Genomic DNA, 24,025 nt, shown 5'->3' with positions numbered 1-24,025 from the left:
TTCCCCCCAATCTAAATCTCCCCTTCCCTTGGCCCCAAGGAAAGGACTGCATTCCCTTATAAATAGAAATGGCAATATCAAAGCAATGAATTTTATCTAGTTCCTGAATCTTATGATGGGAATTAACTTAAGGGCAATTCCATAAGATTTCCAGAGAGTCTCTGTCTGCACTTACTATTATGCATTTAGCAGCTCTTGACCTCTAGAAAAGTCACCTACATAATGTCACTCTGAGGATGAAGGTTTGTTCTCTGAGCTTGTGGGTTGGTTTCTGAACATTTCGTTACCAGACTAGGTAACATCTTCAGCAGAGTTTAGGAGATGTCAGTGTCAGTGTTCTGTTTATAAGGCCTTCAGGTGTGGGTGTGTCAAGTAAGGGTCTTGTGATGGGTCAGACATGGGTCTTGTGAGGGGGAGGTTATATCAGGTCAGGGACATTGGGAGGTGAACTGCTGGTGGGAGGGGAGGGGGCCTTGCGTGGGTTGGTTGAGGGTCGGTGCTGTCTCTGGTTGCTGTGCAGTTGATTTGGATTCTGAGGGATTCGTAGGCTGATTGTAGGTCGATGTGTCTGTTGATAGAATTGCTTGTGGAGCGCCAGGCTTTGATGAACTCACGAGCGTGGCAGATGGTAGTATGGCCAATGATTTTTGTGTTGCTCCAGTCGAACTGGTGCTGTTTGGTGTTGGTGTGGGTAGAGATTAATGATTTGGGACCATGGCATATGACTGTCAGCTGGTGTTCGTGGATCCTGGTTTTTAATTGACGTGATGTTTGTCCCACATGGAATTGGTTGCAATTGTTACAGATAATTTTGTAGATTACATTGTTTCTTTCATCCTTCCATATCTTGAATTGAAAGAGCATCAATCTTAATGCATTTAAAATTACATAAAAATAGCTATGCTACTTCACTTTAGCAACAAATGAAATAAATAGTGATTATGACACCATTTTCTTAATAATGACGGTCTGTGGGTCAACAAAACTTGCAGTACAACAAATGTTACTCTTTATGGTTCTATATGAATATTGATACTTTTAAAAAATGGGGGTTATGAATTCTGATATAAAATTGTTATACTTTAAGATAATTTATTTCTTTTGTTTTAATATTATATATAGTGTCTTCTAACTCTGCTTCTCTACAACTGGTATTTGTGACATTGGGAATAGTCTAGTCATTAGAATATACAGTAGATAATGTCCTTTAGTATCCAAATAACTGCACCTCTGCTTTCATAATTCAACAGTATGGGTAGTCCTTGAGCTATGACCACAATTTATGTTGTTAAGTAAAACATTTGTTAAGTGAGTTTACCCTATTTTACGACTTTTCTTGCCACAGTTATTAAGTGAATCATTGCATTTGTTAAGTTAGTAACATGGTTGTTAAGTGAATCTGGCTTCTCCATTGACTTTGCTTGTCAGAAGTTCACAAAAGCTGATCACATGACCCTTGGACACTGCAGCCGCCATAAATATGAACCAGTTGCCAAGCGTCTGAATTTTGATCATGTGACCAAGGGGATGCTGCAACAGTCATAAGTGTGAAAAGCAGTCACAAGTCACTTTTTTCAGTGTCGTAACTTTGAACGTTCACTAAATAAACAGTTGTAAGTCGAGGACTACCTGTATTAGCTTTATCACCCTTCAGTACTAAGGGCACTCTTCAGTGATAAGGTTACAGCAGTTGCTTTTGTGTAATTTAGCCTGTTATGTTAGGTTGGAAAAAAGAACGCTGACATCAGGGACAATTGCTTTCGTCTGCAAATATTTGTATTGATAGTGTAATATTTGCTACCAGTAATTATAAAGCATCTACTTTGGAACATTGTTGTGACACATTTCCTGTATGGTGTCAATAAAAAAAATCTTATCAGTTTATTTAGCTCATATACCATTAGTTCATTGATAAAAGCTGCACATGCTGTTCAAAGTCATACATAAACAAAGTTGTTTGTGCTGTTTTCCCAATATGAAGACTTCAATATCATGTAGCTACTAGTTACTTTTGTGAGCTAACGGGACTTACTTTAGAAATGGAAATACTGTAGCAATTTAGAAAAATGAAGAATAAACAAATATAGTTTTGAATTCGTCACTGGACAAGATGTGCTTAGGTTGGTGGCTTTACATAAAGTAGGGTAGTGTCTATGGAGATACTTAGTCATCCAGGTCATGGTTCTCCCAAAGGTACTTTTTCCAAAACGCAACAGGACTTTCTTGGTATTTTCTTTGAAAATATTTTACTTCTCATCCAAGAAGCTTCTTGCATAAGAAATATATATATTTCTTTTAAAAAAAGATAACAACGAGAAAGCCCAGTTGCCTTTTGGAAAAAATCACCTTTGGGACAAGGTAGGGAAGTATGTGCAAGATTAATCATGATGAACCATATTTTAGTTCCATCATTCTACTGGAAGCTTATGCTGATCAAAAACATAAATGTAAATTGGTACATGAAAGTGTTTCTTGAAAGAAAGAATGTGCAACTTTCTTATTATGCAACTGTGACAGCCCTTTCTACGTACGGGGGCACTCTTTTAGGAATCTGAACTCCAATTACTACATAGCACTGGTATTGGAGAACAAATCTCTCTTTGAAAGCATTCAATTCTTGAAAGACTGCTTAGTCCAAGTCCAGGTTTAAAACAAAGATACATTATGCCTTCATAAGACTCCCATTTTAATGAAGCTCCCTGTTGTAAGAACACTTTCTGGTGAATTGTGGCCTTGATTAATCATTAATGATTTGCGCAAACAGCTGCCACCTTTGATTCCTTGTTGGTATTAATGAATCTTGGTTCATAGTGCAAATCTACCCCACCCATGTCTCCACATGCATTATGTTTCTTATGGACCATCTGTCAACTTTAACAAAATCTGTTAATTATTGATAATAAAAAATCTTTACTGGTATTTTTTCCTAAACTTAATGTTACTTTGAAATGTAAAAAAATAAAAATAAAATTTCTAATATACAGCAACTTCACAAAACTTTTTAGTTGTTCTTTTTCAATATAGATTTTTTCAATATTTTTTTTAACCCTATTCTGTTTTTTTAAAGAAAATGATATGTAATAGATAGATAGATAGATAACCTCTATTGTCACTTTTTACTGTGGACACAATGACACACATTAAAAATGAAATTTTTATGCATAGACCTACACCCTTACATATAAGTAACATATAAATATTAATCATTGTCCATCTTGAATACATAGTGGAAGGAGGAAGCTTTAGAGTCCACAAGGTTAATACTGTATGGAACAAAACTGTGACTGAATCTGGATGTTCTGCTTCAAATACCACGATACCTTCTTCCAGAAGGTAAGAAGGAAAACAGGTCATGAAGAGAATGGATAGTGTCCCAGACAATGTTGCGAACCCTGCTCAAACAACACTTATATGTTATGTCCTGGATGGAAGGGAGGGAACTGCCAATGATCTTTTCAGCCATCCTCACCACTCTCTGCACCAACTTCCTGTCTGAAGCAGTGATGCTTCCAAACCAGATTGTGATGCTGTATGACAGGATGCTCTCAATCATCCCTCTGTAGAAAGTGGTAAGGATAGGGGAAGGAAAATGTGCTTTTTTCATGACGCAGAAAACGCAGGTGCTGCTGTACCTGCTTCACCAGTGTCTTGCTGTTGAGCGACCAAGCCAGCCTACTTGTTAACTGCACATCCAGGAATTTGATGATATCCATGAATCAGTAATGACTTTGCATTTGTGGAAAGCTCAGGTCTAGACATTTGAATTCTGCTGATTTTCCCACTGCAATTCTGTATGCTTCCTAAAAAAAATTCTTTAAATTTGGAATTTTTTTCTAGAATTGTATTGCATCAAAGATTGAAGAAAGTAAGAGTATCAACAAAAATTAGACACTCCAATTTGCACAAGCATAAACACTTCCCACTTCTGCAAAGTTAGCAAACATTCAACCATTAGACTTGTCATTACTGATTACAAATGCTTTCTACTTTTGATGTGGACTTTTATATTTTCATAAAGAAACCCGAAAGCTTGGTTAAGATCATGGGTGTACATGTGTATGTGTGCATGGATATATATGTATGTGTGTATCTGTCTGATGTGTCCAGTTACTAGTTTTTAAACTTATATTGAACTATATAGACAACATGATCAGTAGTCTTTGTCTGCATCTGTATCTGTACTATAGAATTATGTGAATGAGAATATACAAGGGTAGATTACAGTACTCTGAATTTGGAAGTGTTTCTTAGCATTGGTTCTTTTATTTCATAATAATGCTACCTTTGTTCATGAAATGGTAACCTGTAGCGAGTACTTGTCAAAAAGTCAAATCAAGAATGAAATTTACCGCCAAACGCAGGTTGTTTATGATTATGATTGTATTGATGTGATTATATATGTTGCTGGGCAAACAAATGTAAAGAAGGTGAACTGGAAGAAGCTGATTTGTGTGATCGAGAATGAGAGAATAATCTGGAACAACAACCAACATGTTTCAATGAGAAGAGTTGATGAGGTATTAAGTGATCCACTGATCAAGCTGCTGTCAAGCTTGGGGCTTCACAGGAACGTGTGGATCATATTATTGACGTTCTTTAATATTAGACTTGTGCAAGATGGATACCCTGCATACTGATGGCAGACAGGAAAGCTGAAATTTGCCAGCATTTTTTTTGTCATACTGCAAGAAATTCAAATTCAAAACCCAGACTTTCATAGGCAAACTCATATTTCAAGTTTTTGGAGACATAGATACATGAACTTCCTTCTGTCTGATACTACTATCAGTTCAGAGCACTACTTTGCAACAGTAAAAAAATCTGAAACATCATTTAAACCAATTTTGGAAGCATAAGAAGCAATGCTAGGCCTTATACCTCATGAACCACCCAAGAGGCAATTGCATAGCTGGATCTCACCTTCCTACCCATCCTACCCCATTTCCCATTCAGTCCAAATATGGTACCATGGGACTTCCGCCTTTTCCCAGATTTGAAGAATATTTTTGTAGGCATCTATTTGACACAAATGAAGAGATATAAAAGACTGTTAGGTTCTTGCTGAAGAGACAAAATGTGGGAGAGCTTTCACAATGGCTTTAAGAAGAAATGTGTAGCAAATGTTAGTGATTATGTGAAGTAACAAAGAGGTTGTTTTAAGAATTGGTTTCCTATTTGTTAAAATATCACCATTTAAACAAAAGTTATAGAGGGAGATATAGGCATTATTTTTCATTTAGCTCTTAATACGGTATTTATTTCAGTAAACTAAGCAATAGATATAGTCTTATGGCTTACAATGTGATTTCACAGCTCAAAAATAATTGATTAAATTTTTTTCATGTGAGCATGCACAGAGCTGGATGAAGAACTGTTAAAAGTCTGTTAACCTAGGAAGCCCTCATTACACACACAAAAAAATCAAATAGCAGATATGACCAAGTGATCAAAGTTCCTGCCCTTTTTAAAATATGTCACATACATCACATGCACACAAATCAGGGGGCCGTTGATTGCATGGTTGCATACACCATCTGTAATTAAATAACAGAATTTTTCCTGTCCTTGTAGATACATCTGCTTCCCATAATTTAATTAAAGTGTAAAGGAAAATAAGATATGGGAAATTTTCCCATTTTTTAAAAGTCAGGCAGCCTGGAAAACCAATGAGATTCTAGAAGAAAAAATTTCCACCCCTCAAATTTTAAAGCGTCATGAAAACAATGCAGGGGAAATGTTTTCAGCATGGAACTATTCTTTAATACAGAGGTCCACAACCTTTTGGGCATCAGGGACTGGTTATGTGGAGAGAGGTTTTTCTGCGGACCGGAAGGGGTGTGGTTTTGTGTGCTGCCTGCATCCCATAGATGGGGCTTTGCTTGTTTACGTGGCCCAGTTGCTGGCATACTGTGGCCCAGTACTGGTCCACAGACCAGGGGTTGGGGACCCCCGCTTTAATACATAACAATTTTTCCAGATTGTTCCAAGTATTTTCTGTACATCATTTTAGCTATCCACACAACAATACTGGCTGGTACCCTGAATCATAAAATATGGAGATAAGGAATAAAGTATTAAGACAAATAAACTGTACCTTGCCTAAAGTTGCTGAATAAAGCTATATAACCTGATGATATGCCATGATATACTCTGTTGAATGGATTAAGTCCTTTTTTAAATTAAACCAAAAGGGAGACCTACAGTAAGCTTTTATAAAGTATGTTCATACTTTATAAAAATGAATGCCAAAGTAGCTACAGTTAAATAAAAATTGTGACTATAATTATGATAAACAAGTATTTAGCGATTTAACTCTTAATACTAAAAATCCTATTATTCCGATTTATTAATTTGTTTGCTGTCCATCTTGCCCCAAGGGAACCCTGGGTGGCTTACATAAAAAGCAGTAAAACCATAAAAAATAAATATTTCTAATAACAATAAAATATAAATTATAATTAAAAGATGGGGTCGGAGGGAGCAGAATACGTGGGGGGAGGAGTGAGATCTTCTATTGCTCCATCAACCACATCCAGTATGATACTCCTTCGTTGGGGCCCCAAGCCAGCTGGCAGAGCCAGGACTTCAGACCCTTACAGAAGGTCAGAGGGATGGAAGCAGATCTCACCCTGGGAGGGGGATGTTCCAAAGGGCAAGAGCCATGGCATAGAAGGCTGTCCTCCTGGACCCTGCCAGCTGGAATTCCTTGAATGATGGGGTCTGCAACATGCCTCTTCTGCTGGCACGAGTGGGGCAGGCCAGTCCCATTGGGGTGAGAGGATTCTTCAGGTAACCTGGACCCATGCCATGCAGAGCTTTAAGGGTGATAACCAATACCTTGAATTGCACCTGGAAGCAAACTAGCAGACAGTGCAACTTGCAGGACAACAGTGTAACATGGGCCACTCTAGGGGCCCCAAGGACTGCCCGCCCCATCACACTCTGCACAGTTGTAGTTTCTGAATGCTCTTCAAGAGTAACCCTATGTAGAGCACATAGCAATAGTCCAGGTGTGGCATGATCAGGGCTTGAATGACTGAGCGCAGGGTCTTCTGATCCAAAAAGGAGCACAATTGGTGCACAACACAAAGTTATTATTTTTTAAATAACTCATAATAAGCTTGAATAAGTTTGAAGTTAATAGTTTGGGACTGGGCAGGGGAAGAATTAGCTCTGATAATGGTTACCAGGAAGTCACATAATGCATATGAAATGGATCAGAATTTTCTGCTTTTTTCTTGGTGGATTGGATTTTCTTAGTTTAAGACATTTGTTTTTTGAGATCAATTGTTTGAATAATTTGCATTTACTTTTAGGGTCTTAAATACCCAGTTTTATATTGTTTAGGGCCATGCCATTAAATACACTATCATATACAAAGCTTTTGAAACCTGTACAAAAGTAACCTAAATTCACAAATTATGTTATAAATTAAGTATTTATTTTTCTTACATGTTCAAGTTTTGATATTTCAAGCTTATAATCAAATGGAATGATGGAAAAGATAACTGAAAGCCAAGAGCTGGTTCCATACATATGAATTGTGAAGTAAATACGAATCTGCTAGTGATTTTTATCAGGTGCATTGAGCAATTTAGACTGTAACGCTAATAGTGGCATTTAAAAGTACATTTTTATTTTATTTTATTCTGGCTTCAGATTTCCAAATCAGCCATTATTTTTGCTAATCTCAAGCCATTTTCATAAGAGGTCTGTGCATTACATTGAAACTGGCTCTGAATTTACCTCATAACATTACTTGATTTTGAAAGCTGGATAATTTCTATTCTCAGTGGTCTGCCTGAAACTGAAACACGTGTTTGTTGCATAGTAAGATTGCTGTTTTCCATTGGTGGGAACTCTTGGCTCACTTCATCAGCTTGGTCTTGTGTTACTTTGGAAAAGCCTGCTCCTGAAAAGACCCACCTTTATCCTTATGTATGGCCTTTTAGAAGAGTGTTTCTCAACCTTGGCAATTTTGATGTGTGGATTTCAAAACCCAAAATTCCCAGCCAACATAGGTAGGGAATTCTGGGTGTTGAAGTATATGTATCTTAAAGTTAAGTTGAGAAACACTGCTTTAAAGAACACTATAGTTAAAATCTTGTTTTTCTGGAAAACTTTTGGTGATTAAGCAGGTAAAGGAAGTTCCATATCTTTATTGCCTGCTGTGCGTATAGCTTGCTTTTTTTATCACTGTTTGATTTTGCACACTGCCTAAACTCTGGCATGACATCATTTATAAATCTTGTAAATGCATTTTTTTCCTGGTGTTATGTCTGAAGGCATGGTTTAGATAGAAAGTAGCTCCTTTTTCTTTCCCTGCAACACAATACTATACAATTATAGCTACTGAGAAGAGTATCTACTTGCTAAAAAGTTGACATGCAACCTTTTAATAATTGTATCTCACATATATAGACAGGGTCAGGATTTTTCCTGTTTGTCTGGAGGACTTTAAGTTTTGGGATTTTTTTATATAAAGTGTTAGACTTGTTTTTGAATTATTTACTGCTTCAAAATTATAGGAAATCATGCTGACAAGTTTCTAAAATTACCACTGAGGATCCCAAGGACAGCAATAGAGGGTTCTGCCATAAAATACATTGCTCTAATTTAAATAATGATCACACTGCCTTTCTGGAGAAGAACCATCTTGGTTGCACTATTCACCCTCTGGCTCATTTTTGAGCAGTACATAGATTTTTTTAAAAATATTGTATGACCTAAATCTAATTATATAGGCTGCCTTTCCAATTTATCAGAGTGCACACTGGGAGCTTATATCTTTGGACATCATTGTTATCTTAGCAATGGAAATCACATTTCTTACTCTTTGTGTCAGGAAGGACAAATCCAATTTCTAAAAGAATGAAAATACCAGAGTCGGTATTTGGAAGACTTGGCTAGATATCTGAAATCATATTGAGATTTAACTCCCCCCCCCTTTTTTTACATGTGTTGTAAAATCACACAAAGCAGGACAATAATGGCAAAGCAACTTAAAAAGCAAAATTGCAGTGAAATATAACCTTGTAGGGCACACACGATAGGTAAGAAAAAGAGACGTGCCAGGTTCTGGGACACTAAAAAACTACTGCCAGAGTATACTGTAGCTAATAGTTACATTGTCTGTGTTGCCTACTGTACCAACAAACTATGCTGAACTGTGTGACAAGGTTCATTTGATATTGTCATAGTATATGGTGAGAACCCACGAACTGCAGTTTATTCAATAAGGCTTATTGTGAAGCCCGGTTTGGACACCAGTACCAGAGTTAGTTTAGAGAAAAACTCCAGAAAATAGGGAGGCATGCCCAAGCAAAGGAACACCAAGGCCTGAAAGCATGCTTTTGCCAGCACATGCCCACTGAATCACGATCTTTGTCCCAATGCAACTGCTTGAAAATATAGGAAACCTGCCCTCCAAGGTTCAATCAACTGCAGCTTAGTATTTATTATACAGGAACTCAAAGACTTATTCCAGGCAAGGTGGGGCTCATAAACAGGCCCACAGGAAAACAGGAATTTCTGATTAGTAATTTACGGCAGAAAGCTAAAAAGCCATTACAAAAGAATTACAGCAATTCTCGTGTTTCAAGCAGGAGTCCTAATTTCGAGGCGTCTACTGCTGTGCCTTTCCTCCCGGTCCGAACAAGACTACGACCAGTCGTTGCCTCTCTTTGGGACAGGGGGACCCGTTTTCATCTGGTTCCGCTTTGGTTAACAGCCAGATCTGCCCCAACAGATCGTTTTCTTCCGTCCGCTGTTACAATCAGAAGGTCCAAAGTTACGGCTCTTTCTCCTGTGTGTTTGTTTTTTTTACTCTTAGTTAAGAAGTCGCTCGTTTATTTACAGGGGTAGTCAACCTTGGCTCTTTTATGATTCGTGGACTTCAACTCCCAGAATTCCTGAGCCAGCTTAGCTGGCTCAGGAATTCTGGGAGTTGAAGTCCACGAGTCATAAAAGAGCCAAGGTTGACTACCCCCGATTTAGAAGCTGAGAGAGACGCGGCAAGGGCCGGCCAATTTAACGTCCCTGAAAACCAAACTCGCACTTGGCTAAGTGGCGCCGGAAGCGTTTCGGCCGCCCGGGGGACTCCGCTTCGGCCTAAGCTCGTCCCAGGTTTCCTAAGTTACCAGGTCACGAGAGAAGCAACCGCTGTTGACAAAACCTACGCAACACATTTACTGGAAACTGCCGCTTCTCCACGCAGCCGCGCCCAGTTTGTCCCTCAGGCGGTCAGAGAGCTTGGCCCTGCCTTCCTCTCCCTCCCTCCCTCCCTCCCCCCCCCGCATCTCCACTTCGCAGATCGCTATAAGAGCCGCCGCGCCCGCCTCCGCCTCCTCGACGTTTCACTCGGTCTGAGGAGGCCAAGGCGTTGGCTTTGGGTTCAGCCGTTGGCGTCAGTTTCTGTCTCCTTCTCCCGCGCGACCCCGGCCATGATTGTGGATAACACCCGGGACGTGCGGTTAGATGACGACTCCGGCTCCTTGAGCAGCCCGTTCAATTTGGCTTTTTTTTACGGAGCCTCCCCTCGCTCCAGCGAGGGCAGCTGCTCCCCCACTCCCTCCGCTCCGGGATCCCCCAGCTCTGACTCGGAGTCCTCGGCCAATGGCGCCACCGGCAGCAACTATTTGAGGAAGAGGCGCTATTCCCGGAATGCCGCGCGCCCGACTGGAGAAGGTACAGACGCAGCCGGCGGGCCGTTCGCCGTAGCCTCCGAAATAAGTTTTGGGTGGAAGGAGTTTTACTCCGGGTCCCCCCCCAAAAGCGATGCCCGCTGCACCGGCTGGGCTAGACTCGTCCTCATAAGTTTTTCCGGTCTGGTTGAAAAGATGGACGGCTCTCGAGAAATCTCGGTGGCCTTTCAGTTACGTTGGACTATATAGCTCCTAATGGAATTGGGGGTCATGGGAGTTGTAGTGCAATGCATTTAAGGGGTTAGGGAAGGCCGTTTTATATAATGTTTTGCCACCTTTGTCGTGGGTGTATGCACACGTCTGCATCCATATATATATATATATGGATGCAGACGTGTGCATACACCCACCACGACAAAGGTGGCAAAACATTATATAAAACGGCCTTCCCTAACCCCTTAAATATATATATACCAAACGCTTGTGCTGATAATCTGAATGACCTCCAAGAATGAAGAATTTGGGGTAAATCGGTATGTCGGTCCAGGTTAATAATAATAATAGTAAAGTTGGAAGGGACCTTGGAGGTCATCTAGTCCAACCCCCTGCTCAGGCAGGAAACCCTATACCATTTCGGACAAATGGCTGTCCAGTCTCTTCTTAAAAACTTCCAGTGTTGGAGCATTCACCGCTTCTGGAGGCAGGTTGTTCCACTGGTTAATTGTTCGTACTTCCGGCGGAAAATATATCTAATGTCCTTGATTATCATGCCACAAGCATCTTTTATAAGCTATTCAAAAGAGTGGCCCTGGATAAGCTATTTAGTGGGATGTCCAGAATGAAGGATGTTTTTGGTTTATTGGTGCTGCCCCTCTAAAAGTTGCTGTTTCTCCTGTCCATGGCACAGCTACCTATATTTCAGGGGAGTAAGGCTGCTTTGCATAACGTTTTGCCTACAAGTCTCTCTAACACTATAAGTCGGATCATGTATTTTACTGGGTATGACCATGTTAGAAAACCTAGATTAACCTCTGGCACATTATTCAATTATTTAATTTTTAAGTATTAAAATACTTAAAGTAGTTGTGTAATAGATAACGCTATGCACAATAATGGCTTTGGATTCGTGTGTAGTAAGTGCATTCCAAAACTAACTTTAGCCTCTAAAATGGCTTGACTTCTTTCACTGAACCATTTGTGAAAGGTCTTTTTAAAGTTATGGAATTGACTCTTGTCTCCTTCCCGGACTGTATGACATTCATGGCTGCTGTAAGAGTTGGCAGATGGTGTCTGTTGTAAAGAGAAAATTTAAAAAAATGTGTTGATATTGAGCTAAATTTGTGGATTTAAATTTACCAGCAATTTCAGATATACATTACCTGGTATTGGATAGCATCTCAATATATCATTACATTGAAAATGGAAAACAACTTATTGAGTACAGTGCTCTGCAGTGAATTAATTTTCTGTAAATTGTTTATTGATTTATGTTTGCTGAAAATAGTTTGCAATATTCTTACCTATATTAGTTTCAGCATATCTTGATAATTTTTTACTGTTGAAACCATAAGAAGCAAGCAAATAAGATATGCTTTTAAAAAAAAAAAAAAGTTGATTGGCATTTTACAATGAAAGAGAGACTATAACTTTCATACAATTAACAGTACAGTTAGAAAAAAATAAAGAATATTCTGACCTTGGGATACAACCTACTTTGTGAAAAGTGAAAGTTTTGTTTTAACTTGATAACATTTCAGTTATATAGAGACATAGATAGCTATTTAAACAATGCTAGCTTTCCTACTTCAAGACTAAAACTTCAAATTAGGATATTCTGTTGCTGATGTTACTTCTAATTTTTATGCTCATGATATAAATTGTAGTATGCAACTGAAAACATTTATGGTTAATTTGTACAATGACAAATGAAATCTGATTCTACAGTGTCTTGGCCAAAGCTTTCCTTTTCAGCTATTCTTTTAAAATATTTAGGAAATGGTGAAATTTTGTAGACTTTCAATGCCATGATTTTTAATCTTTTGTACAAGAGTTTATTAAAGCTAGTGTACCTGGTATATCTTTACAAAGATATATTATTTTGAATTCCTTCACCAATTAACTTTTATACATTTATGCTGCTGCCATTGTCGTTTGATATTATATTTCATATTACCTTATATTTTTATGATGTTTGCCTTGTGAAATCTTATTGACTGAAGTATTTCATCTGCTTTGATTCTTGCTTTTTTTTTCTTTCTGTTCTGAAACTGAATCCTCAAAGATATGTTCAGATACTTCTGTTTTCTTTTGATGGGATGGGAAAATTCTATTAAAACTTCTAAAGGGGAAATTATTCTTAAGACGGGGTTGCTTTTCCTATCCAGAAATTTCAAATCTTTGGGAATTTAGTTTTTTTAAAAAAATTAAATAGGTAGATTATGTAGAAAATCTGATTTGTACTTTTTAAAATTAGATCACTTCTCTCTTGGGTTGATGGGCATTATTGTTCCTCTTTTCACTTCTGTTTTTTATACTTCAAAATACATTGTGTTTAAAGGGTTGATGACATTAAGAGGGAGAATAAAATATTTGCAGCTAATCTTATGGAAGATTATATTTTTGACAAGCGGTTTAACTATGGAGGGGATTTATGCAAGTAACATTGAACATTATTTATTCAAAGTCATTTTAATGCTTAATGTTTTTGAATAGGAATTCCCATTCTTATTAAAATATTAGGTAGGGGTTCTCCATCTTTTTTTTCCTTTCTATTCAATTGTGTCTTTTTCTTGGAGACTGCCTGATTAAATTCCTGCCATTTTCATGCAAGATTTTTCAAAAGTGGTTTACTATTGCTTTCTTACTAGGGCTGAGAAAAAGAGACTGGCCCAAGAGCACCTTGCTAGCTTTTTGCTTAAGACAGAACTAGAACTCATGGCTTTCTGATTTTTCCATCTTTGCAATACTACTAAATTTTCTTCCTGTGTGGCTTGTATAAGCCCACTGAAAGCTTTCCCAGGCAGAGTGGTATGAATTTTGACATTCCTGCCTTGCCTGCAGAAGCCTGAAAAACTTTGAGGGAAAGATGGATTGTCTAAGTTGCTCATAAAACCTTTGATAATCAATCACAACCCAAAATTTTAGAATACCTGGATTTGGGAGAAAGATAATTGATGCATTTTAGGGGGAAAATCTAATTGAAATATTAACCAAGTAATTAATTTCTTGTTTAGAATAAATTTATATGAAATCTACTTTTCTTTTAAATCGTCTGTGTCATGCTTTTATTTTAATTTTGTGTCTTAACAGCTGAGCAACATATGGGGGGAGGAAAGCAACAAAGAGGACCTTTCCAAGGTGTTCGGGTAAAAAATTCTGTGAAAGAATTGTTGTTGCATCTTAGAAATAGCAAGCAGATGTCCACAGATCATGGAACTGAGGAATTAAAGGTCTGTGTTGTATATTTTCATAAGTGCTGTTCAGAATCAAAACAAGTATTTTATTTGTGAATACATTTGCAGCAATTTTGTGTAGAAGTTAATGAACATCTTCATTATAGTGAAATATAATAGTTTGTATGGCCTTTAAAAACAATTTTTTTTTTTTAAAAAAATAAAAATACTTTGTCAGTGAATGAGAATTGCAAATTATACCCAAAAATGGACCATTTTTTAAATGGGAAAATGCAGAGCATGCATTTGCTCATGTCACTTTATCTGAAGGTTCTAGTGAGCAGATTTCTGTCTAATTCAATATTTTTTATTGGTATTTTTTAATGTTCATAAATATCACCCATTCCTTATTTTGCCTAAACGTGGGAGTTTTAATTTAGTTTAGAACAGGTGGCACAATAATCTTACACCAGGTTCCAAACAGATTCTTCTTTCAGCTCTTTCTATTCTTCCCTACAATTGTTCAGCATTTTGTGGCATTGAATAGTTCAAACTTTATTAGGATGTTTTGAAATTTCCTATTCAAAGTTTTCTTTTTTCTGCATAGATATGCTCTTTTGTCCATAGAAAGACCAGAAATTTTGAACAATATAACAATAGAGTTAAAAGGAAGTAACAAGTATCTTCTTAGCTGTGTCTTAGCCTTCTATAACAAAACGTTTTCAGCCTCCAGGGAGCTCTGTTATCCAAAGCATTTTCTTTGTATTATTAATTCTACAGATGCACCATATTGGGCACTGCTTCAAGTTTTAGAATTGGTGAATTGTGCAAAATATTTAATTATATTCATTTATTATCTTTCCATTAATTTGAAAAGTGGTAGCTATAGGTTTAAATAGAGGCAGTTTAATTACATTCATTGTTTACACACCTCAATTTTATATGGAAATTTTTTCAGTTCATTAGATGAAATTAACATGGATCTGAAAAATTGTATGTAGCCGAGCGATTATTAAGAACGTTTTGTAAGATATCTGATCTGCAAATGCAAACTTTCTAACCTAGTTCTCCTGTTTATGCTTTTATATAATACTGAAATGCATGGACTCTTAGTTTACATTTTTACTCTTTTTTGATATTCAGAAGTTTTAATCTCTTTTGATTGAAATAAATAGAATAAGAAAAATGTTTGAAGGTAGTAGAATATAATTATTGGAAAAGCTATAATTAAAAGTTTTGCTTTTTCTGAAAAAATATTAAAAGTTCATAATTATACTAATATTTCTGTAAATATTCTCGTGGTAAAATAGAGTACTTACATTATATAAAAATATTTTCATTTTTTTTAAATAGGCACAAGGAACATTCATGAAACATGATCCATATACAGGTACAGTTTTTCTCTCATTTGTTCCTTCAATTTGTCTTTGAGTATTAGAAAAATGGGCTGTGTCATAGGCTTATGAAATCTGCTTATTTTTCAGCAGAACTAAAAAATATATTGACTTATAATCGGAAAAGAAAAGCTTCGGACTGTCTTTCTGATGGAGTATATTACAAACGAACAGTTACTTTGCAACCTCACCTCTTGGTAAGTATTTTTAATGGAGTTTTTTATACTCATTCTCACGTTACTATACAGCTTCCAACTGCCTTCTAAGGCAAGATGCAATTAGACCAGTTAAAAATCTATACCCCTTATCTTTCAGACACCTCCACAGACACCAACTTCCATGGATAATAATATGGAGGATCCCCATAATAATGAGCCTAAGCAAGACAGCAGCTGTGATATGCTGCAGAATATTATCAATATTAAGAATGAATCCAGTCCAGTGTCTTTGAACACTGTACAAGTTAGCTGGCTTCACAGCATGGTCAATCCCAACTCTCCAGGGGAACACCAATACCAAGAGATGACTGGGGCACAAGCTTTTTCACCTGTTCAAAAGTACCAAGCTTTCCAAACAAACAGCTCTTCTCCAATGCTGGACCTGTCCCAGAATTATCAGTTTTCTCCTACACAACAACAACAGGATATGTCCCAGCATTGTATTCCATTGCTGGAATACAGGCCTCACTCTGCAGGCAGCCATTCTTCTGAATATCAACAAAATATTTTTGACAGCCAAGAAGTGCCATATTGTACCACAGAAAGTTTTGCTTCTCTTTTAAATGACTCGGAAGGATCAGACAACATCCCTGCTCCATTCCCTCAAGCAATTCCTAGTGGCCTCCAGCAAACTGAAATCAGTAGCTGCTCTCAGCATTTCAGCCAGGTCTCAGATAACACATCCAGGGGTCTTGAGGAACATGGTTTATCTCTGTCCTCTTCAGATATATCTCTGCAACTTCAGGGCAGTACAAGCAGCACAACTCAGTTGGGCAAATCATTTTTCCAGTGGCAAGTGGAACAGGAAGAAAACAAAATGGCCAACATTTCTCAAGACCAGATTCTTGCTAAAGATTCTGATGGTGACACGTGAGTATTGTCCAAATATTACTTACTGCAGAAGTGGAAATGGTGAATCAGCATTATTTGTTTAGATGCCTTTAGGCTGCCATTCATTTGAATGAACAAAAAGCTCTGTAGTACATTAATGGTACTGACATCTGCAGAGAAGAGCAACAAAGATGATTAGGAGTCTGGAGGCTAAAACATGAAGAACAGTTGCAAGAATTGGGTATGTTTAGGTTAATGAAAGGAAGGACTAAGGGCGACATGATAGTGATAGTGCACCAATATCTAAGGGGCTGCCACAAAAAAAAGGGGGTCAACCTTTTCTGTAAAGCACATGAAGGCAGCACAAGAAGCAAAGAGAGAGAACCAACTTAGAAATAAGGAGTAATTTCCTGACAACGTAATTAGTGGAACAGCTTGCCTTCAGAAGTTGTGGGTCCTCCCTCACTGGTGGTTTTTAAGAAGAGATTGGACAACCATTTGTCTGAAATGATATAGGATCTCTTGTTGAGCAAGGGGGTTGGACTAGAAGACCTCTAAGGTTCCTTCCAATGGTGTTATTCTGTTATATCTGGCACCATACCTAAAAATGATAAAAAGAAATAATCCACTGGATGATAATACTACCTTAATAGGTCTTTGCTATCAGCAAGTTCCCTAGGGCTTTTCTCAATGGCTTTTTAGAGTGTAGCATATTTTTAAAACATCTTATTGTGTTAATTTCTATTCCCCTCCCCCCACAGATTTCTCCACATTGCAGTTGCCCAGGGACGACGGGCAGTTTCCTATGTGCTGGCAAGAAAGATGACAGCCCTGCATATGCTGGATATTAAAGAACACAATGGCCAGGTGATTATCTTAACATAGCAAATTCCCACCCTATGCCCATGATTATTTCCTCTATTTTCTTATCAAACCTTATATAGCCTGCCCTTTTAATGTTAAATTGGAAACTTACAGTGCAATCTATATGTAACAGAATTATTTGATAAACTGTTCAGACCAAGTTGATTTCATTAAGGAGGTGTTCTCTGAAATGGTTTTACTTCATTGAAATGGCTTTTATGTGGTTTGTGTTCTTAATTGCCATTCTTTGTTAAGATTACAGTGTCTAATACATCTGCTTTTTGTTATTCTAGAGTGCCCTGCAAGTAGCTGTGGCTGCAAATCAACACCTTATTGTCCAGGATCTGGTTAGTCTTGGGGCACAAGTGAATACTACAGATTGTTGGGGTAGAACTCCACTGCATGTGTGTGCTGAGAAGGGTCATGCACAAGTCCTTCAGGTGGGGCATCTGAATTATAAGTTGTATTTACTTGTATTAACTTTTTTCTCTTTATTAGCATATGTAATAATACATCTCAACACCTATAATTATACATTAAGGATTCAATATAGTATACTTTCCATTAAGGTTATTTACATTATTTAGAAGTATAGTTTTAACTGAACTTTACTGCCCAGTTTGACTCTAATTGCTCAGGAGCTGGAAGTCTGTAATGTGTTATAATACGATGTATAACTTTTCCAGCCCCATGTTAAACACGAGAAATTTTGCATTTTCTTCCTTGCCTGCAAAAGGAAATGGAGAACAGAATTAATTTATGGGAGCCACACTACATTATCATTCAATCGGTCAGACTGAATGATAATGCAGTGTGGCTCCTATAAAGTAATTCTGTTCGCCATTTCATACCTTCTTCCCACTACATACAATAAAAAACCAGCAAACAAGAACATTGCAGAAATTATCTCTGCAATTCTCAGGAGACATTTGGTTATTTTATAATTTTTCAAGTGATGGTCAGGTTTTTTGTACCTGTGAATTGTAATTCTGAAGAACAATGGACCACAAACAGAAACTGTCTAGTTTGAAAGTGCTGTTTTTTAAACAAATTGTTATACAAATACTGACATCTTTGTAATGGCATAAACTTTTCTGAATTATATAAATTTGATCTCATGCTTTCAGATTTCAGTTACTGTTGCATATAGTTAATGTAGATTCTCATTTCATTTTCAGGCAATCCAGAAAGGAGCCATTGTAAGCAATCAGTATGTTGATTTGGAGGGAACGAATTATGAGGGTGAGCAACTAATACTCCTACATTTTGTGTTAAGTGGGTAAACTACCCAATTAAAAATGTTCAGATTTCAGTGCTGATGCTCAGGACTTGTACTTGGCATGTTGTATAACACACATGTTTACTCCTAATGACATTCCATTTTTAAATAAAATAAATTATAGAAATGGCTTCAAATATAATCCCACACTAAATGTCTTCTACCAAGGGTCCTTGTCTAATGCATTGTTAATTAATTGAGCTTAATAATGCTAGGTTGATATTGCTACATTAACTTAGATAAGCTGGCTAAATAATAACTGTAGAAGAGACCTGTATTTTGGGAATTGAAGTTTACATATCTGGAGAGTATCCAAGTTGCATGTCACTAACTAGAGCATAGATTAAAATTCCTTTAAAGTTATGCATTGCAAATAAAATGAAAAAAATCTAGATATTCTATTGGAATGACTATTTTTAATACATTATTGATCAGAACAAGGTGACCTGGGGTTTTGTTTTGCTAACTGATAATGTTTCATATTAAGGTTTGACAGCGTTGCACTGTGCAGTAGTGGTTCATAATGCCGTAGTACATGAACTACAGGGGCAGCAGTCACCTCATACTCCTGAAGTCCAGGAATTAAGGTTGAAAAGCAAGAAGCTGGCAGATACAATCAAATATCTAATTCAGATGGGGGCCTCTGTTGAAGCCAGAGTAAGTCACATAAGGAAACATTAGAATAGACTTAGATGTTTACTTGAGAAATGATTCATATACTATTGTTTTGCATCTGTTTGAAGACATAGAAGTTGAAAAATATGTGCCATGTGATACATTCATAGGCAAAGAATATTAACTTAACTCTCTATACTTGAGAGTTCAGTATGATCTTTTATGTTCCTGGATAGATATTCTGTAGGTTTTTAAATGTATATTGTTGCATATAAAATGATCAGTATTAAGCTTAAAGGATAGTTTATATTTTTACATTATTGAAATAAATACACTAATTTTTAAATTCCAGTTTGCTTTTTCTCCTCTAGCACATTAGCATGTAAAAAGAAAAAAACTCTCACTTTAATTAGTATGCATAAATCAGATTACTATTGTAATGGAGCAATACTGAATAATAAGCAAAGCATATGAATGAATTAATGGTTGGTTAATATTGTAGGTATCACATTTTACATATAAATATTTGTCTCTATTTCTGAAACAAATAATGAATGATCAGAAAAAAACCCTCCTAACTCCTTAACTTAAGAATATAATTTCTTATCTAGCACTTAGACAATAGCTCTTAGATTTATATACTGCTTCACAGTGCTTTACAGAACTCTCTTAAGAGGTTTACAGAGTTAGCATATTGCCCCCAACAATCTTGGGCCCTCATTTTACTGACCTTGGAAGAATGGGAGGCTGAGTCAACCTTGGGCCGGTCAGGATCCCACTCCTGGCAGTGAGCAGAATTAGCCTGCAATACAGCATTCTAACCACTGCGCCATCAGGGCTCATCTAGTTCAGGGCTTTTCAACCTTTTCACCCATTGTACCACTTTTAGGATATGGCAATATCCGAGTACCACCAGTCGTCTAGCAAGGTGTCAAAAACTTGATGACCCCCCAAAAAAGGAAAAAAGTGATAAAGTACAGGTAGTCCTCAACTTACAACAGTTCGCTTAGTGACTGTTCGAAGTTACAATGGCACTGAAAAAAGTGCCCCCCAAAGCACAGCCGAGCAAGGCACCTGCCTGAACGCCCGCCCAGCAGCACTCTCATTCCCCTCCCCCGCTACCACTTTTCTAGGATGGTTGCGTACCACCTGCCAGGTGCCAATGTACCACAGGTGGTACCCGTACCACTGGTTGAAAAGCTCTGATCTAGTTTAATCATTAGGCTCATCTTCAGTCTGTAACGTTTCAAAGATAATGCCACTATTTAAGAAAACCAAGAAACTGTTCCTCAAAGTGTATTTTATGTTTTCATTTACAGCGACTAATTGTATGTGTTCTTAATTTTACAGTGACTAAATGTGCAGTATGTAATATTTGGACATTTTTTTTTGTGTATGGACAGGACCGTAAAAGTGGCCGTTCAGCCCTTCACCTAGCAGCTGAAGAAGCAAATGTGGAACTCCTTCGACTGTTTTTAGAGCTCCCAAATTGTCTGTCTTTTATCAATGCCAAGGTATATAAATAACAAACCATGTGTCTCTTTTAGGGTATTCCTATTTGCAGAAATAATCCTTCTGCTTCTTATCTCCTTTTAAACAACGATTTTTCTCTCTTGTAACTAGGCTTACAATGGCAATACTGCACTCCATGTAGCTGCTAGTTTGCAGCATCGAATGACTCAGCTGGATGCAGTTCGTTTGTTGATGCGCAAAGGTGCTGATCCAAGTGCCAGGAATTTGGAAAATGAGCAGCCAGTTCACTTGGTTCCTGATAGCCCTGTTGGAGTTGAGGTAAGAGATAAAAGATATCTGAAATCTTGTTTTTGTGTGAAGTAAATATCATGCTTCATGCTTTTTTCTTTCTGCCTATAATATTCTAGTCCTGTTATAGAATGAAGAGATGTATACCTAGATTGTTTTTTTTAAAAAATATATCTTTGTCATAAACTTTGATGACTTATTTTGCTTTCTTCTGGAATGAAATGAAACTACAAAAGTAGGGAGACATCCCTTACGTTAAGTTTATTAATATTTTTTATAAAAATAGAAACATTGTTTTTCAGGTCTTGAAATCTAAAGTGCTTTGCAAACGTATGTTTCTTTTAGAAACATATGTTTCCTTTATAATTATAGAATTTCTTTAGTTTATTTCATTAAATGGCTAGTTTGCATCCATAGGGGAAAGTTTTTTCAAATTACAGAGCCTGTATAAATCAATTTATTTTAGTTTCAGTAACTTAAAAAAAGGAAATAGATGGTCGTCATCATGCACATGAAAAGTATACATTATAGTGACATATGTACGTCAATCCTTTCTATTCTTCGTGGAGAGTTCTCTTGGGAATTAAGATCTGATGTCTCACAGAAGCCATTCAGTGTGCAATTCAATAAACAGTCTGTTATCTTCAAGTTAATACAATACAGTGTGGTCCTTGTTTAGCAACCACAATTGGGACTGGCATTTAGGTCATGAAGCTAAGAGGTTGCTAAGTGAAACCATGATTGTGCTTATGCAGTTAGTCCTCCAGTTATAATATCAAATGGGATCAGAATTTATGTTGCTAATTATTGTAGTTATAAACGCACTGCATACTGCATACAGTCAGGCTTAAATAATGTTGTAATAACTGCTGTTGAATAATTGGTCTTTTTCCCTTCTATTTCCTCTTTCTCAGATAAGACGAATCTTAAAAGGGAAGACAAGTCAGCAGAGATCATCAGTCTATTAAGCTCCATGAGTAAGATGACCCATACTCGCTGTCAGTTAGGCAGCCCCCATGTAAATGTAAATAGACCATTTGTCCAGTGGAGGCAAATGTTTGTTGTTTCTATGAAACAAGAATATTTTGTTCACTATTATATAGTGGGTTAATAACAATTCTTCTTCACAGATGAGACTATTTTATACCAAGCATTCTGTAACAGTTTGAATTATTCCATTAAGCAACTTAAGAAATCAAGAACAAAACTGACAGTTACAGTCCTTCATATTTCTACCCAAAAGTAATTTCTGTTCAGTGTACTGTACTGTTTATTAGACTTTATTGGATTACCTTGACTTCGCATCAGGGTATAGCAAATATTAAGAATAACATATAACAAGAGCAGACATTTTTGCTGTGGCTTATGATATAGAATATAGGTATTAAGAATACTAAAAATTACTAATAATAGTCATTTATATTTTAGCTTTTTCTTTTTATGTAATTATGGTTATTTTCAGTAGGTATAGTTAATTAAATGTATTAAAGTTTCTAATAATTTAAACCTTTTACAGTGGGGAATTCTGTGTAGAATTCTGTTAAGTTTTTAAAAGTTATTAACATAATTGTTAAATTGTTTTTGTGAAACACTTCAAAATGATTTATAAAGAAACATTGTCTATATGGTGATTTCATTGGTCACAGCAATAATTTATGGAGATTCAGAAAAATAATGCTGGCTTGTGTTCATTCTTTTTCAAATTAATTAATTCTTTCAAATTAATACTTCCTGATTACATACAATTATAAATGTTTGTAACAAAAATATCAAAAGAATTCAGTTAGAATAAATAAGCAATAGTATGACAGATTCAATTAGAGTCTCTAAAAATGAACTGCATTTGATCAAAATGATGCTGATTGCATGATATATATATATACTTTTTGTCATTTGTAAAAAAAATTCTAAGGATCAAATAAATTAGGACTACCTGTTATATTCTAATATTCTATCATGCTCAAGAGGAATTGAAAAGGAATATGAATGTCAAGAGGCAGTATGATTTGAAATACTGGTTGTTTTAAAAGTTGTTGTATACATATTTGCTTATGACAGGAGTTCAAAAACTGATTTTTGTGACTCTGGTTCCAAAGATTTCAGTTCTTTTGTTTCTAAAAGGCAAACTACTTCACCATTTAAAAACCCTGAAACAGTATGAAATCCATCTATTCTGACTCTGGAGAGTGGTCAATACACCGCATTAAGTGTGGTGTGATCCTCAAATTGATAGAAGTCACATATCCCTAGTTTATGATACTCACAAAGACATTTGGCTAATGACAGAAAACTGAACTGATGTTTGATCGGAGTAGGATTCTTCTACACTGACTCTGATTCTCTCATTTTGAATCAATAGATGTATGTCTCAGGGCTTTGCAAAAAATTAATTGCATTATATTATTTTACCTTATAGGTATAGTAGGTAGCTGGATGTTAATATATAAAAAAATGTAAAACATATTAAAATGTTTCATTGTAGTAACTACTTTCAGAATTGCATTGCTTTTTTAAAATTCTGTACATACTGTTCTTGAATCACTACCCTGAATCATAAATTTTCCATAATTAATCAGATCATATTGTTTGATCAAGTATGTCTTGTAGACAAATAATAGGGAAATTTATATTTGATATTTAGAGCTACAAATATATCTTTTGAAATAAACATTTTAATCAATATAAGTGGTGTCTTATATTTTGACTGATACTAATACTTCTGTAAGAGTTAAAACTTCTGGCATTGGTTTTCCTTAGTGCAGTTGCAGTAAGAAATATAACAATGAGATTCGTAGATGAGATTCGTAGATGAGATTAAGTTGGGCAACTTAATGTTGCCCAACATGTGTATAAGGACAATTTTAAAACATGATGAATCCAAAGTTTTTAAATTTGCATAATATATTTTAGGTCATGTAATGGGATTATTTTTTCCCATAAAGCAGTAAGGGCCTTGTTGAAGATTTTATTTATTTATTTAGAAAATGTATATGTCCTCCCAACCCATAGTGACACTTGGATGGCTTGC

The 24,025-nt window shown here is 36.4% G+C and overlaps 1 protein-coding gene across 1 annotated transcript; it reads left to right on the top strand.

Annotated features, from left to right (window-relative positions):
• The first annotated feature begins 10,358 nt into the window (after positions 1 to 10,358).
• Positions 10,359 to 23,661, top strand: NFKBIZ (NFKB inhibitor zeta). Its single transcript, XM_015813188.1, has 12 exons — positions 10,359 to 10,686; positions 13,953 to 14,092; positions 15,389 to 15,425; positions 15,520 to 15,626; positions 15,745 to 16,517; positions 17,240 to 17,345; positions 17,636 to 17,782; positions 18,521 to 18,584; positions 19,109 to 19,278; positions 20,640 to 20,750; positions 20,860 to 21,027; positions 21,912 to 23,661. The coding sequence occupies exons 1-12, from the start codon at positions 10,443 to 10,445 to the stop codon at positions 21,963 to 21,965; spliced, it is 2,121 nt and encodes a 706-aa protein (XP_015668674.1). The 5' UTR covers positions 10,359 to 10,442; the 3' UTR covers positions 21,966 to 23,661.
• Positions 23,662 to 24,025: the final 364 nt, after the last annotated feature.

The sequence above is a fragment of the Protobothrops mucrosquamatus genome, unplaced genomic scaffold (genome assembly GCF_001527695.2).
Source record: "Protobothrops mucrosquamatus isolate PMUCROS unplaced genomic scaffold, P.Mucros_1.0 scaffold_68, whole genome shotgun sequence".
Classification (NCBI taxonomy): Eukaryota; Metazoa; Chordata; class Lepidosauria; order Squamata; family Viperidae; genus Protobothrops; species Protobothrops mucrosquamatus.
Note: the sequence above shows the minus strand (reverse complement) of the source record. Positions and strands in the feature narration are given on the sequence as shown.

Excerpts from the sequence above, each read along its gene's own strand:
- NFKBIZ (XM_015813188.1), top strand. The coding sequence starts at position 10,443 with ATGATTGTGGATAACACCCGGGACGTGCGGTTAGATGACGACTCCGGC. Across the intron at positions 17,346-17,635 it reads TTAAAGAACACAATGGCCAG|AGTGCCCTGCAAGTAGCTGT; the intron begins GTGATTATCTTA and ends TTGTTATTCTAG. Across the intron at positions 20,751-20,859 it reads TGTCTTTTATCAATGCCAAG|GCTTACAATGGCAATACTGC; the intron begins GTATATAAATAA and ends TCTTGTAACTAG.